The 14,625-nt window shown below is 35.9% G+C and overlaps 1 protein-coding gene across 1 annotated transcript in view; it reads left to right on the forward strand.

Annotated features, from left to right (window-relative positions):
- SNTG1 (syntrophin gamma 1) overlaps positions 1–14,625 on the forward strand; it is a 383,856-nt gene that overhangs the window by 56,781 nt on the left and 312,450 nt on the right. Inside the window, exon 3 of the mRNA XM_059392846.1 lies at positions 6,948–7,004. Within this exon, the coding sequence (XP_059248829.1) occupies positions 6,948–7,004 (57 nt within the window). The remainder of the gene's footprint in view (positions 1–6,947; positions 7,005–14,625) is intronic.

A 14,625-nucleotide genomic window follows, 5' to 3' on the forward strand; every position in this document is an offset into this window, starting at 1 on the left:
ATTTTAGTCATCCTAGTAGATGTGTAATGTTACTTCATTATTTTAATCTGCGATTCCTTAATAACAAATGATGTTGAGCATCTTTTCATATGCTTACTTGCCATCTGTATATTCTTTGATGAGGTGCTAGCTCAAATTTTTTGGCAACTTTTTAATTGGATTGTTTATTTTCTTGGTAAGTGTTAAGAGTTCTTCATATATTTTGGAAACAAGTCCTTTACCAGAATGCATTATGCAAATATTTTCTTTACATCTGTGACTCTTCATTCTCTTAAGCATATCTTTTACAAAGTAGATGTTTTTTTTTTTAAGATTTTATTTATTTATTTGACAGAGAGAGATCACAAGTAGGCAGAGAGGCAGGCAGAGAGAGAGAGAGGAGGAAGCAGGTTCCCTGCTGAGCAGAGAGCCCGATGCGGGACTCGATCCCAGGACCCTGAGATCATGACCTGAGCCGAAGGCAGTGGCTTAACCCACTGAGCCACCCAGGCGCCCCAAAGTAGATGTTTTTAATTTTAAAATATTTTAACATCAATTGTTTCTTTTTATGGATCATGCTTTTGATATTGTATTGAAAAGCGCATTGTTAAACCCAAAGTCAGAGATTTTCTCCTGTTTTCTTTTAGAAGTTTTATAATAATAGTGTTTATGTTTAGATCTGTGATCCAACTTGTGTTAATTTTTATGAAAGGAATGGCAATGTCGAGATTGCTCCCTTCCTTCCCTTCTTTCTTTCTCCTTCCTTCCTTCCTCTTTCTTCTTTCCCTTTTTTTTTTGTTTTTGTTTTTTGTGTTTTTTTTTTGTTTTTTTTTCTTTTTGCCTTTTTTCTTTGTCAAAGATCAATTAACTGCATCTGCATGTTTGCTTTGGCTTTGTTTTGTTTTGTTTGGGGGCATTCTGTTCTATTCCAATAATCTATATGTTCAAAAATTTCATGCTGTATTAATTACTGTAGCTTTTAGTAAGTCCTGAATCAGGCATCCTGAGTCCTCCAACTTTTTCTTCTACTTCAATATTGTGGTGGCTATTATGGGTCTTCTGGCTTCCCACGTTAACCTCAGAAACAGTGGGATGGCATTGATTTTGTAGATCTAGTTGGGAAGAGTTGAATCCTAAAAATACTGAGTCTTCTAGTGCATGAATATAAAATTCTCTGTTTTAATCATCTTTTATTTCTTTCTCCAGAGTTTTGTAGTTTTCCATATATAAGTTCTCACTTATTTTGTTAGATTTATACCAAGTATTTCCTTTTTTGTGAGCGATTGTAAATGATATTGTGATTTTCATTTCAAATTTTAATTTCTCATGGGTGATATATAGGAAAGCAATTGATTTTTGTATATTTTTGTCTCCTGTGACCTTGAACAATTATTTATTATTTCTATGAGGATTTTATTGATTATTTGGGATTTTCCAGATAGACAATGACTTTTACTTCAGATTATTGCCTTATTGCACTAGTTGAGAATCCAAGCACAATGTAAGAGGAGTGATGATGATGAAGTCCCAGAACCTAAGTCAGGTTCGGTGGGGTGAGGTTCGGAGCCGACGACTAAAGAAAGAATTCTTAAGATGTCACTGGTGCAAAAGGTGGTTTATTAAAGCACGGGGACAGGACCTGTGGGCAGGAAGAGCTGCTGCCCCAGGTTGAGAGGGATGGCAGGTTATATACCTTGCGGTTGGGGGAAGGTAAGGAGAAGGCATGGGAGGTTTCAACAGAGTTTTCACATGTTAAGGAGGGCCTACAAGGTGCCGGGGGGAGGCCTTGCCCTTATGGCTTGATCAATGTCATCTTTAGGTCAGGCATTAACATCGAGATAGTTGGGAGATTCTTGGTGGGGTGTTATGATCCTGCTATCATTTACATTCCCTTCTACCTCAGCCTCCTCCATTTTATGGTGGGGAGGGAGACATTAGGGCTTCAGGAACTGAGAGTTCTTTGCCTCTGGAAATTTGTGCTATTGATAAGGTAGCCTCCCTGTTTAGATCTCTAGAACATCTGTAGAGCAAAGGAGATTCCTGTTCTGCAGGATTGCGATCCCTGCAAGTTAACTATTTATCGTTTTATGGCAGTCAGGGGTGCCTGAGGAATGCTACACATATGGAGGGGAGTGGGTGGAGAGGGGGTGCAAGGTGCCAGCTCTTGCTCTGTCCTCAGCCAGCCTCCTGCTCCCTCATCAATGAGACAGATGATCCTTGCCTTTTTCTTGATTTTAGAGGGAAAACATTCAGTTTCTCACAATTCCTTCTCTTTTTATTACAATGTACCCTGATTTTCCAGTTTCTTTTTTTCTTTCATCCCAATTCTCCATCCCATCCCAATCCTGTTGTTATAGTGGAATCAGAGATACCTTGATTTAAATCATGATTTGGATCTTGTCAAATTAATATAACTCTTTTGCATTTAGTTTTCTCATTCTAAATTAGAAAAATATTGTCTATCCTAAGTGTTGTTAGGATGATTACTTAGGAAAATACTTGCAAAAAGCTTTTGGTTTTTCACTTAATGCATGAAAGCCTAACTTTGATATAGGCCCTATGCTAAATTCTTGGAATTCAACTGTGGACAAGCCTCAGCTCTCAGAAAAAAATAGTTGACAAAAAAAAAAATCAAGGTCACAATGTATTTTAATAGTTATATGTGCTGTGAAACCTGTCAGTTCACATATTTTATTTTCAGTACCTAGAAGCTACCATTTTTATTATTATTCTTTTTTCAACATTTTATACTCTTCTTGAACCATCAAAAGAACTAATGACATTCCCTCTTTTCTTATATATCTTCTTTATTCCCACCCCACATAATCAGTACAAACAATTCTCCTTTTGATAATCTCTCTAGTTTCTGCACTGTTCTCACTGCTTCCTTCTCTTTTCAACTACATATCTCAAACATTTCTATACTTGGGATACACCATAACAACACTTTGTGTTTGGTATCATGCATATTTTGGTTATAGTTCCCATATAGTTCACACAGCATACATGGAGTATTCAAATATAATAATCCAGAGGGCAGTGGTGACAATAATTTTATTTAGACAGAAAACAAATGTAGGACTCTGAAAAACAATCTGAGGGGTTTGAAGTGGCAAGGGGGTGGGAGGTTGGGGTACCCGGTGGTGGGTATTATAGAGGGCACGGATTTCATGGAGCACTGGGTGTGGTGAAAAAATAATGAATACTGTTTTTCTGAAAATAAATAAATTAATTTAAAAAATAAAACAAGGTTTTTTTTTCCATAACATTTATGCTGATTAGTTAGGTATACAGCCCATCTTTTTTTTTTTTTTTCTTAAAGATTGTATTTATTTATTTGACACAGAGACAGACAGAGTGAGAGAGCACAAACAGGGAGAGCAGCAGAGGGAGAGGGAGAAGCGGGCTCCCCACTGAGCTGGGAGCCTGACCCACCTGAGCCAAAGGCAGACACTTAGGCAAATGAACCACCCAGGAGCTCCTACAGCACCTTTTTCTAAGTCCATCGTTTACATTTTACAAGGAATAGGAAGATTAAAGAAAGGCTTTTTGTATATGTAAGAATGTGGGGATACTTGTCTTGATTTTGTGTTTTAAAGAATAAAATAACCAATAAGCATTAGTTTCCTGAACGATAGGGCTTTGTTACTTAGGCAATGTCTTTATGACACCCCAGATGTAACTAAATACAACTTCAGATCAGTTTTCAGATAGATATTCTCTGATTTATGAGGTGAGCAGCTGAAACAATTCATTACATTGCATTAAAAAAATATTTTGGTGGGGACAGTAGGAAAGAACCAAATGTGAAGAGGTGGAAAGGGGATAGAGGGTATAGATAACACAAACATAGAGACAGTGGGAAGAATGTCGGGAAGGTGCCACACTGGGAACAGTTGTTTTGCCATTCTATACTTCCCACTACCTGCAGTGAAAAATTTAATATTTTGGCTTAAAACATGAGTTTGTCTTGCTTGTTTCTCCTTACTTTCTTATAAAATAAGCTAATGAAGCAATAGCATATAAAGGTGTTGGTTGGAATTTGCATATATGTGCATGTGCCCATGTGTTTAAAATACATTAAAATAATTGCTGTCTCTGAGATTTTCAGCTGTTATTGCTGACTCTCTAGTTTCCAAACTCCTTTCTGCATCATCGATTTTGCATTTGATTTGGAACATGTTCTAAATATTCTCCACCAAAGACTGGAAAGCAGTCTTGTAGACAAGGAGTAAAGACGTTGCATAGACCTTTGATCACCCTGGCATGCTTGTTGTCCCTTCAAAGAAAAGCAGTGTTTCAGTATACATTTGGCTGGTTAATAGAGTTTACTTATCAAGTTGTCCTTGTGACTAATGATTTCTGTGCAAGACGTTGTAGGAAATTTAGGTGAAGTAATTTACTAAATAAAATAGATTTTCTTTGACAGACTGACTTCTTTACTTTGAGAAAATAAAGATGAATCTTTATTTTAAGGAGTCAAGAATTTGTTCCTTATAGACATGGAATTAAGAAAATAACTACTATCTAAGAAGCTTTTAGTTTGATAGGCAGTTTTGTGAAAGCAGTTTGCTTATCCGTTTTAAAAGAGTAAAGACAGCCATTTACTTGGCTTATCCTTGAGCTGAGACTTCCAGTATTTGAGTTACTCTGTGATGTAACTATTGGAATACAAAGTGGACAAATATTAATCAGATATTTAAGTGACTACTAAATAAGAATATCTGTCTAGAATAACAGATTGTGTGTATTTGTGTGTGTCTGTGTGTGTGTGTGAAAGAGCGAGAGAGAGAGAGAATATTAATTAAATTTCTACTCTATCCTGGGGTTCTTCACAATTACTACTCCTCAAAAGAAAGCTGTTACTGTCTTACTTATCACCATTTTACAGATTAGGAAAAAGAGATTCATAGGGATTAAGTAATTTTCCGAACATATTAAGTTGTGGATACTTGAGTCATTGATAGATTCTTTGATTTCAATTCCATTATTTTCAATTTATAGCTTTAATCAATCCTTTAGTTAGAAATAAACAATGATTACTTAATTTAACAGGTTCCTCTTACCTTGTCTAACAAAAGGACATTTCCAATAAATATGTAATATATTTTAAATTAGATTTTCTGTGTGTATAATGCATGTGCCCACTTTCCTTTTTGATTTTGTACATGAAGTTATGCTTATATACATAGATATTACAATATAAGTTCTAAAGTACTGTTTCTTCCCATATCTGTGATCCCAAAAATGGGGAGTGATACAATATTTGGCTTAAAAATAAAAAGTAGAGTTTATGGTATTATTTAACATGAATAATGTGTTTTATATTTCATGTTCCTTTTCATACATTGTAATACATCTGTAAACTTACTTTGTGTAAGTAACTTTAATGTTGACTTGAAAACATAATTAGAGGACAGGTTTTAAGAGTGAAATCTATAGTTTTAAAATAGGTCAAATTACTTAGGACATGACAAAAAATTGAGATAACTAAGTGTTATTAATTTGTACTAATAATTCTTTTTCTTATGCCCCAATCTCCAACCATAAATGTTTATTTTTTAATTCAAAATAAATGACACTTATTATACCTCAATATCTGGTATAGTGGTCTTGTTCTTTAAACATTTTTTGCTTTTATTTATGAAATCTAAAAACATGGCTAAATGAAAATATTTTGTAACTGCCAACATGATGAGGTTTTATACTATACTACCTTAAAGTATTTAGGAAGAACCATCAGAAGCACACATTTTCCAGATTTTCTTTTTGTTTTTTTTTTTTTAAAGATTTTATTTATTTATTTGACAGAGAGAGAGATCACAAATAGGCAGAGAGACAGACAGAGAGAGATGAGGAGAAGCAGGCTCCCTGCTGAGCAGAGAGCCCCATGCGGGACTCGATCCCAGGCCCCTGGGATCATGACCTGAGCCGAAGGCAGAGGCTCAACCCACTGAGCCACCCAGGCGCCCCTCTTTTTGTTCTTTTTAAATAATATAAACTGCTCCACATAGCCCCTCTAAAACCAGGGAGTAAAGGAAAGAATCAATAAGAAAGAGATCATAGCAAACAAGCTGGGCATTTGTAGGGAGAAACATCTATCCCAAGTACAACAGGAGAAAGGGGAGGAAGTCTTAAAGTGTTATGGATAGGGGGAGGTTCAAAACATAAGAAAGTTATAAGTAAGTTGAGAAGGTAATAAATAAAATTTCAACACACTTCCAGAATATGCATGATGTAGAATGGCCCTATGATGTAGAATGGCCCTAAAACAGAGTAATACTGATTTTTTTTTTAAATTAAAGGATTTGTTCAAATGTAGATTTTTGTGATTTTTGTTTTAAACACTAGTGATTGAATTATCTTTACCATTGTTGAAAGAAAAAGATAATTGATTTTGGAAATTGATAATTCCATTGTCATTATTAGTTAGGTATAAAATCCATTCTTTTCCAAATAAACAATCATTATGAACCTGGTTTATCCACAGTCCTAGACACACACATGGATCATTTATGTGTTGGGAAACAGCAGCATTCCAGCTCAGCTCTCAGATTTCCACAGCAAGATGATTTAGTCCTGAAGGAAATAAGACCTTGGTTGACAAAGATAATATTTACCATTGACACAGAGTTATTTTTTTGTAACCCAAACTTGTCATTTCTTAGACAACAAGAATACATAGTGTGAAAATGAGAAAGTAAGAAGGTAAAAGTTAAAATTCCAAAATATGTCCAGAGAATCATTGAAAGGAAGCTTAATAACCATACAGTACCTTTTATCTAGACAAATAAATTAACCTTTGATTAAAAATTACAAAATGATCCATTTGTTGCAAAAATTAAAGCCTGTTTGGTGTCACAAAATGTTTCTTTTTTAAAGGAACAAAAACAGAATTGAGAGGAGGAAAATGGTGTGTAAGTCTATTATTGTGAAATTCTAACCTCTTTTAAAATCCTGTCTTTCAGGAAAGAACGGTGACCATTAGAAGACAAACTGTAGGAGGATTTGGATTAAGCATAAAGGTATCCTGTCTTTTCAGTCTATCCTCAAAGGCCATGCTGTAAAGCCTGCATTTTTGTGTATTTTGATTTTTTTGCTGATTAATAATTATATAAGAATGGCTATAGCAAATTGTTTAATATTTGGAATGAGATGTAAAATAGGTAGGTTCTCACAAAACCTTGGGCAACTTTTGATTTAGAAATTCTCTTAGAAAAAGTATTTGGGAATTTTACCCGATATTGAACATAGGTGATTCACTTTCTCTGGTGTCATTTAACATGTCAGATATTGTGTTATAATATGCATGTCTTCCTCTAACCAGCCAGAATAGGTGCGACTGCCCTTTCAGTGAATGGAGCAAGAACAAGTTTTAAACTAATAATACATAGTTAAGACTTAGTTGGATTTTATTCATCTTTTTCTTTTATTAGTTTTCCTCTTTTAAAGAATTTTCATATCACAATGCCAAGTAAACAAGATAGACAGAATTTTAGCATCTCATTTATTTTAAAAATGACCATACCTGTTCACTTCCATTTATTATGAAATTCTAAAGGCCTCTTTTCCTCCTGTACATGGTTGACTAGTAAAGATGTACCATATCTGCAATTTGTCATCACTGAAACAAAATAGAAAATTTGAAAGGGTGAGAAATTACATAAATATTATAAAAGTTAACTCAATGTCTTTAAAGTCCCTTTAGAAATCTACGTCTCTGCATAGATAAATGAAACCTAACTTTATCTTGACCATTGGGTTAGGTATTTTGCCTATGTAGGGTGACTATCATACATCTCAGGTATATATTTCAAGAAATTTTAACACAGCTCAATTTATATATGCTTGGAAAGTGGAACTCTAAATTTGGTGGTTATCGGTTCTAGTTGACATTATGGAAATGACTTAGAAAAATGTACCTGTGTGGAATAGCATTATGTTGTCAGGTGATAAGAATATCACTACATAAAGTGTTAGTTTTGAAATATTTATTTAACTTTCCTTTATCTGTCATCAGCTAAAACGAGGAAGGTTTGCAGGCCAAGTTAATAGAATATGGAAATTATTTTTGTTTTTGCTGTGATATTTATTGGGATTTCTTGAAGGATTTAAAGTTGCCACTAGAGATAGTAAAAAGTCCATGAAAGAGAAAAAAAATGCTAAGTGTGAATAAAATCCAATCATGAGAGTTGGTTTCACTTGAGATAAACATTTTCACCTAGTAGGCCTGACTCACTCTTTCTTTCTTCTTATTTATTTATTTATTTATTTGAGAGTGTGTGTTTGCATGTGTGTGTGTGTGTGTGTGTGTATGTGCTTGAAACAAGGGAGGGGGCACAGGAGAAACAGACTAGGGGAGTGCAATATGGGACTTGATCTACTACCATCAGGAGATCATGACATGAGCCCAAACCAAGAGTTTAACACTTAACCAACTAAGCTACGCAGCCACTCCAACTCTGTTTCTAATGGTGGAGCTACATTAGTTTTGTGTAGGCTGGAAATGTTCTTTTCTATTTTTTTTTCTGTTTCCATTTATAATTTAAAGCCAATAATACAATGTAATTTATTTTTACTAAAATTGCACCATTTTAACCTAGGCAGTTTTTAAAACATCAGGAATTTCACCAAATGAATTATATCCATTTAACATTTTTGTTATTCCAGTCCAACTGAAACTCCTACACATAACTAAATAATTTTTTAAATCAAATGTGGATAGTTTGCATTCATAATATTGACCACAAAAGCAGTATTTTGTTTTATTTTCATTTTTTAAAATTTTTATTTATTTATTTGACAGACAGAGATCACAAACAGACAGAGAAGCAGGCAGAGAGAGAGAGGGGAAGCAGGCTCCCTGCTGAGCAGACAGCGGGATGCGGGCTTGATCCAAGGACCCTGAGATCATGACCTGAGCCGAAGGCAGAGGCCTTAAACCACTGAGCCAGCCAAGTGCCCCAAAAGCAGTATTTTAATTGTGATTTGTGCCATACGTTAGGAATTCTAACAAAAAAGGCAATTCGTTTACGATTCTTATGACACACTAACCGTAGATACTAAAATTACTATTTTTATTTATAATAGTACCCAGTCATTCTGAAAAGATTTTTTTTTTTGGGGGGGGTTTTGCAATTTGCTTTTCTTAATACTTACCTCTGACACTTGCTTTTTTATTTTTAAACTATCTTTCAGGGCACCTGGGTGGCTCAGTCAGTTAAGTGCCTGCCTTTGGCTCAGGTCATGATCCCAGTATCCTGGGATCAAACCCCACTCCCTGCTCTGTGGGGAATCTGCTTCTCCTTACCCCTGCTCTTGTGCTCTTGTTTGTTCACTCTTGTTCTCTCTCTCTCTCTCCCTCTCAAAAAAATAAAATCTTAAAATAATAAGCTATCTTTCATTCTGTTAATGTGTGTGCATAGATATATATACATATATATATTTCATGTTATATATATATATACTATATATGCAGAATGAACATTTAAGAGATCATTTAAGCTTAAATGCAGAATTAATATTTTAATATTCACCATTTATTTATTTTCTTTTTTTTCTCTTTAACACCTTTATTTTTTGGATAAACACTAGATTATTTATTAAATTTTAAATTTTTAGTTTTTTATAAACATATATTTTAATTTTTATCCCCAGGGGAACAGGTCTGTGAATCACCAGGTTTACACACTTCACAGCACTCATCAAAGCGCACACCCTCCCAGTGTCCATAACCCCACCCCACTTCTCCTAACCCCCCTCCCCTTAGCAACCCTCAGTTTGTTTTGTGAGATTAAGAGTCACTTATGGTTTGTCTCCCTCCCAATACCATCTTCTTCCATTTATTCTTCTCCTACCCACTTAAGCCCCCATGTTGCATCACCACTTCCTCATATCAGGGAGATCATATGATAGTTGTCTTTCTCTGCTTGACTTATTTCACTAAGCATGATACACTCTAGTTCCATCCATGTTGTCGCAAATGGCAAGATTTCATTTCTTTTGATGGCTGCATAGTATTTCATTGTGTATATTTACCATATCTTCTTGATCCATTCATCGGTTGATGGACATCTAGGTTCTTTCCATAGTTTGGCTATTGTGGACATTGCTGCTATAAACATTCGGGTGCACGTGCCCCTTTGGATCACTACGTATGTATCTTTAGGTTAAATACCCAGTAGGGCAATTGCTGGGTCATAAGGCAGTTCTATTTTCAACATTCCCAGGAAACTCCATGCTGTTTTCCAGAGAGGTTGCACCAGCTTGCATTCCCACCAACAGTGTAGAGGGTTCCCCTTTCTCCACATCCTCGCTAGCATCTGTCATTTTCTGACTTGTTCATTTTAGCCATTCTGACTGGTGTGAGGTGATATCTCATTGTGGTTTTGATTTGTATTTCCCTGATGCCGAGTGATATGGAGCACTTTTTCATGTGTCTGTTGGCCATCTGGATGTCTCCTTTGCAGAAATGTCTGTTCATGTCCTCTGCCCATTTCTTGATTGGATTATTTATTCTTTGGGTGTTGAGTTTGCTAAGCTTTTTATAGATTTTGGACACTAGCCCTTTATCTGATATGTCCTTTGCAAATATATTCTCCCATTCTGTCAGTTGTCTTTTGGTTTTGTTAACTGTTCCTTTGCTGTGCAAAAGCTTTTGATCTTGATAATTCTGCACTTGCTTCCCTTGCCTTTGGCGATGTTCTAAAGAAGATGTTGCTGCGGCTGAGGTTGAAGAGGTTGCTGCCTGTGGTCTCCTCAAGGATTTTGATGGATTCCTTTCTCACATTGAGGTCCTTCATCCATTTTGAGTCTATTTTTGTGTGTGGTGTAAGGAAATGGTCCAATTTCATTTTTCTGCATGTGGCTGTCCAATTTTCCCAGCACCATTTATTGAAAAGGCTGTCTTTTTTCCATTGGACATTCTTTCCTGCTTTGTCGAAGATTAGTTGACCATAGAGTTGAGGATCTATTTCTGGGCTCTCTATTCTGTTCCATTGATCTATGTGTCTGTTTTTGTGCCAGTACCATGCTGCCTTGATGATGACAGCTTTGTAATAGAGCTTGAAGTCCGGGATTGTGATGCCACCAACGTTGGCTTTCTTTTTCAATATCCCTTTGGCTATTCGAGGTCTTTTCTGGTTCCATAAAATTTTAGGATTTTTTGTTCCATTTCTTTGAAAAAGATGGGTGGTACGTTGATAGGATCTGCATTAAATGTGTAGATTGCTTTAGGTAGCATAGACATTTATACAATATTTATTCTTCCAATCCAGGAACATGGAACATTTTTCCATTTCTTTGTGTCTTCCTCAATTTCTGTCATGAGTACATTATAGTTTTCTGAGTATAGATTCTGTGCCTCTTTGGTTAGGTTTATTCCTAGTTATCTTATGGTTTTGGGTGCAATTGTAAATAGGATTGACTCCTTAATTTCTCTTTCTTCTGTCTTGTTTTTGGTGTAGAGAAATGCAACTGATTTCTGTGTATTGATTTTATATCCTGACACTTTACTGAATTCCTGTACAAGTTCAAGCAGTTTTGGAGTGGAGTCTTTTGGGTTTTCCACATATAGTATCATATCATCTGCAAAGAGTGATAGTTTGACTTCTTTGCCGATTTGGATGTCTTTAATTTCCTTTTGTTGTCTGATTGCTGAGGCTAGGACCTCTAGTACTATGTTGAATAGCAGTGGTGATAATAAACATCCCTGCCGTGTTCCTGACCTTAGCGGAAAAGTTTTCAGTTTTTCTCCATTGAGAATGATATTTGCGGAGGGTTTTTCATAGATGGCTTTGATGATATTGAGGTATGTGCCCTCTATCCCTACACTTTGAAGAGTTTTGATCAGGAAGGGATGCTGTACTTTGTCAAATGCTTTTTCAGCATCTATTGAGAGTATCATATGGTTCTTGTTCTTTCTTTTATTGATGTGTTGCATCACATTGATTGATTTGTGGATGTTGAATCAACCTTGCAGCCCTTGAATAAATCCCACTTGGTCGTGGTGAATAATCCTTTTAATGTGCTGTTGAATCCTATTGGCTAGTATTTTGTTGAGTATTTTCGCATCTGTGTTCATCAAGGATATTGGTCTATAGCTCTCTTTTTTGATGGGATCCTTGTCTGGTTTGGGGATCAAGGTGATGCTGGCCTCATAAAATGGGTTTGGAAGTTTTCCTTCCATTTCTATTTTTGGAACAGTTTCAGGAGAATGGGAATTATTTCTTTAAATGTTTGGTAGAATTCCCCTGGGAAGCCGTTTGGCCCTGGACTTTTGTTTGTTTGGAGATTTTTAATGACTGTTTCAATCTCCTTACTGTTTATGGGTCTGTTCAGGCTTTCTATTTCTTCCTGGTTCAGTTGTGGTAGTTTATATGTTTCTTGGAATGCATCCATTTCTTCCAGATTGTCAAATTTGTTTGTGTAGAGTTGCTCATAGTATGTTCTTATAAGAGTTTGTATTTCTTTGGTGTTAGTTGTGATCTCTCCTCTTCATTCATGATTTTATTTGGGTCCATTCTCTTTTCTTTTTATTAAGTCTGGCCAAGGGTTTATCAATTTTATTAATTCTTTCAAAGAACCAGCTCCTAGTTTTGTTGATTTGTTCTAATGTGTTTTTTTTTTTTTTTTTTTTTTTGGTTTCTATTTCATTGATTTCTGCTCTACTCTTTAGGATTTCACTTCTCCTGCTGGGCTTAGGGTTTCTTTCTTGTTCTTTCTCCAGCTCCTTTAGGTGTAGGGTTACGTTGTGTACCTGAGACCTTTCTTGTTTCTTGAGAAAGGCATGTACCACTATATATTTTCCTCTCAGGACTGCCTTTGTTGTGTCCCACAGGTTTTAAACCATTGTGTTTTCATTATCATTTGTTTCCATGATTTATTTCAATTCTTCTTTAATTTCCTGGTTGACCCATTCATTCTTTAGAAGGATGCTGTCTAGTCTCTACGTATTTGGGTTCTTTCCAAACTTCCTCTTGTGGTTGAGTTCTAGCTTTAGAGCATTGTGGTCTGAAAATATGCAGGGTATGATACCAATCTTTTGATAGTGGTTGAGACCTGATTTAGGACCGAGGATGTGATCTATTCTGGAGAATGTTCCACGTGCTCTAGAGAAGAATGTGTATTCTGTTGCTTTGGGATGAAATGTTCTGAATATATCTGTGATGTCCATCTGGTCCAGTGTGTCGTTTAAGGGCTTTATTTCGTAGTTGATCTTTGCTTGGATGATCTGTCCATTTCAGTGAGGGGAGTGTGAAAGTCCCCTACTATTATTGTATTATTGCTGAGGTGTTTCTTTGATTTTGCTATTAATTGGTTTATATAGTTGGCTGCTCCCACGTTGGGGGCATAGATATTTAAAATTGTTATATCTTCTTGTTGGTCAGACCCTTTGAGTATGATATAGTGTCCTTCCTCATCTCTTATTATAGTCTGTGGCTTAAAATCTAATTGATCTGATCTAAGGATTCCCACTCCTGCTTTTTTCTGATGTCCATTAGCATGGTAAATTATTTTCTATCCCCTCACTTTCAATCTAGAGGAGTCTTCAGGCTTAAAATGAGTTTCTTGTAGGCAACATATAGAAGGGTTTTGTTTTTTTATCCATTCTGATACCCTGTGTCTTTTGTCAGGGGCATTTAGCCCATTAACATTCAGGGTAACTATTGAGAGATATGAATTTAGTGTCATTGTATTGCCTGTAAGGTGACTTTCTGTATATGGTCTCTGTTCCTTTCTGATCTACCACTTGCAGGCTCTCTCTTTGCTTAGAGGACCCCTTTCAATATTTCCTGTAGAGCTGGTTTGGTGTTTGCAAATTCTTCCAATTTTTGTTTGTCCTGGAAGCTTTTAACCTCTCCTTCTATTTTCAATGATAGCCTAGCTGGATATAGTATTCTTGGCTGCATATTTTTCTCATTTAGTGCTCTGAATAAATCATGCCAACTCTTTGTGGCCTGCCAGTTCCCTGTGCATAATTCAGCTGCCAATGTAATATTTTTACCATTGTATGTTACAGACTTCTTTTCCCAGGATGCTTTCAGGATTTTCTCTTTGTCACTGAGACTTGTAAATTTTAATATTAGGTGACGGGGAGTTGGCCTATTCTTATTGATATTGAGGGGCGTTCTCTGCACCTCCTGAATTTTGGTGCTTGTTCCCTTTGCCGTATTGGGGAAATTCTCCCCAATATTTCTCTCCAGTATACCTTCTGCTCCTCTCTCTCTTTCTTCTTCTTCTGGAAACCTAATTTTTCTAATTTTGTTTCTTCTTATGGTGTCACATATCTCTCAAATTCTCGCCTCGTGGTCCAGTAGCTGTTTGTCCTCTTTTGCTTAGCTTCATTATTCTCTGTCATTTGGTCTTCTATAACACCAATTCTTTCTTCTGCCTCATTTATCCTAGCAGTGAAAGCCTCCATTATTTTTAAATTTTTTATTTTTTATAAATATATATTTTTATCCCAAGGGGTACAGGTCTGTGAATCACCAGGTTTACACACTTCACAGCACTCACCAAAGCACATACCCTCCCTAATGTCCATAATCCCACCCCCTTCTCCCTAACCACCTCCCCCCAGCAAACCTCAGTTTTTTTTTGTGAGATTAAGAGTCACTTATGGTTTGTCTCCCTCCCAATACCATC

This window comes from Mustela nigripes, chromosome 3 (genome assembly GCF_022355385.1).
Source record: "Mustela nigripes isolate SB6536 chromosome 3, MUSNIG.SB6536, whole genome shotgun sequence".
NCBI lineage: Eukaryota > Metazoa > Chordata > Mammalia > Carnivora > Mustelidae > Mustela > Mustela nigripes.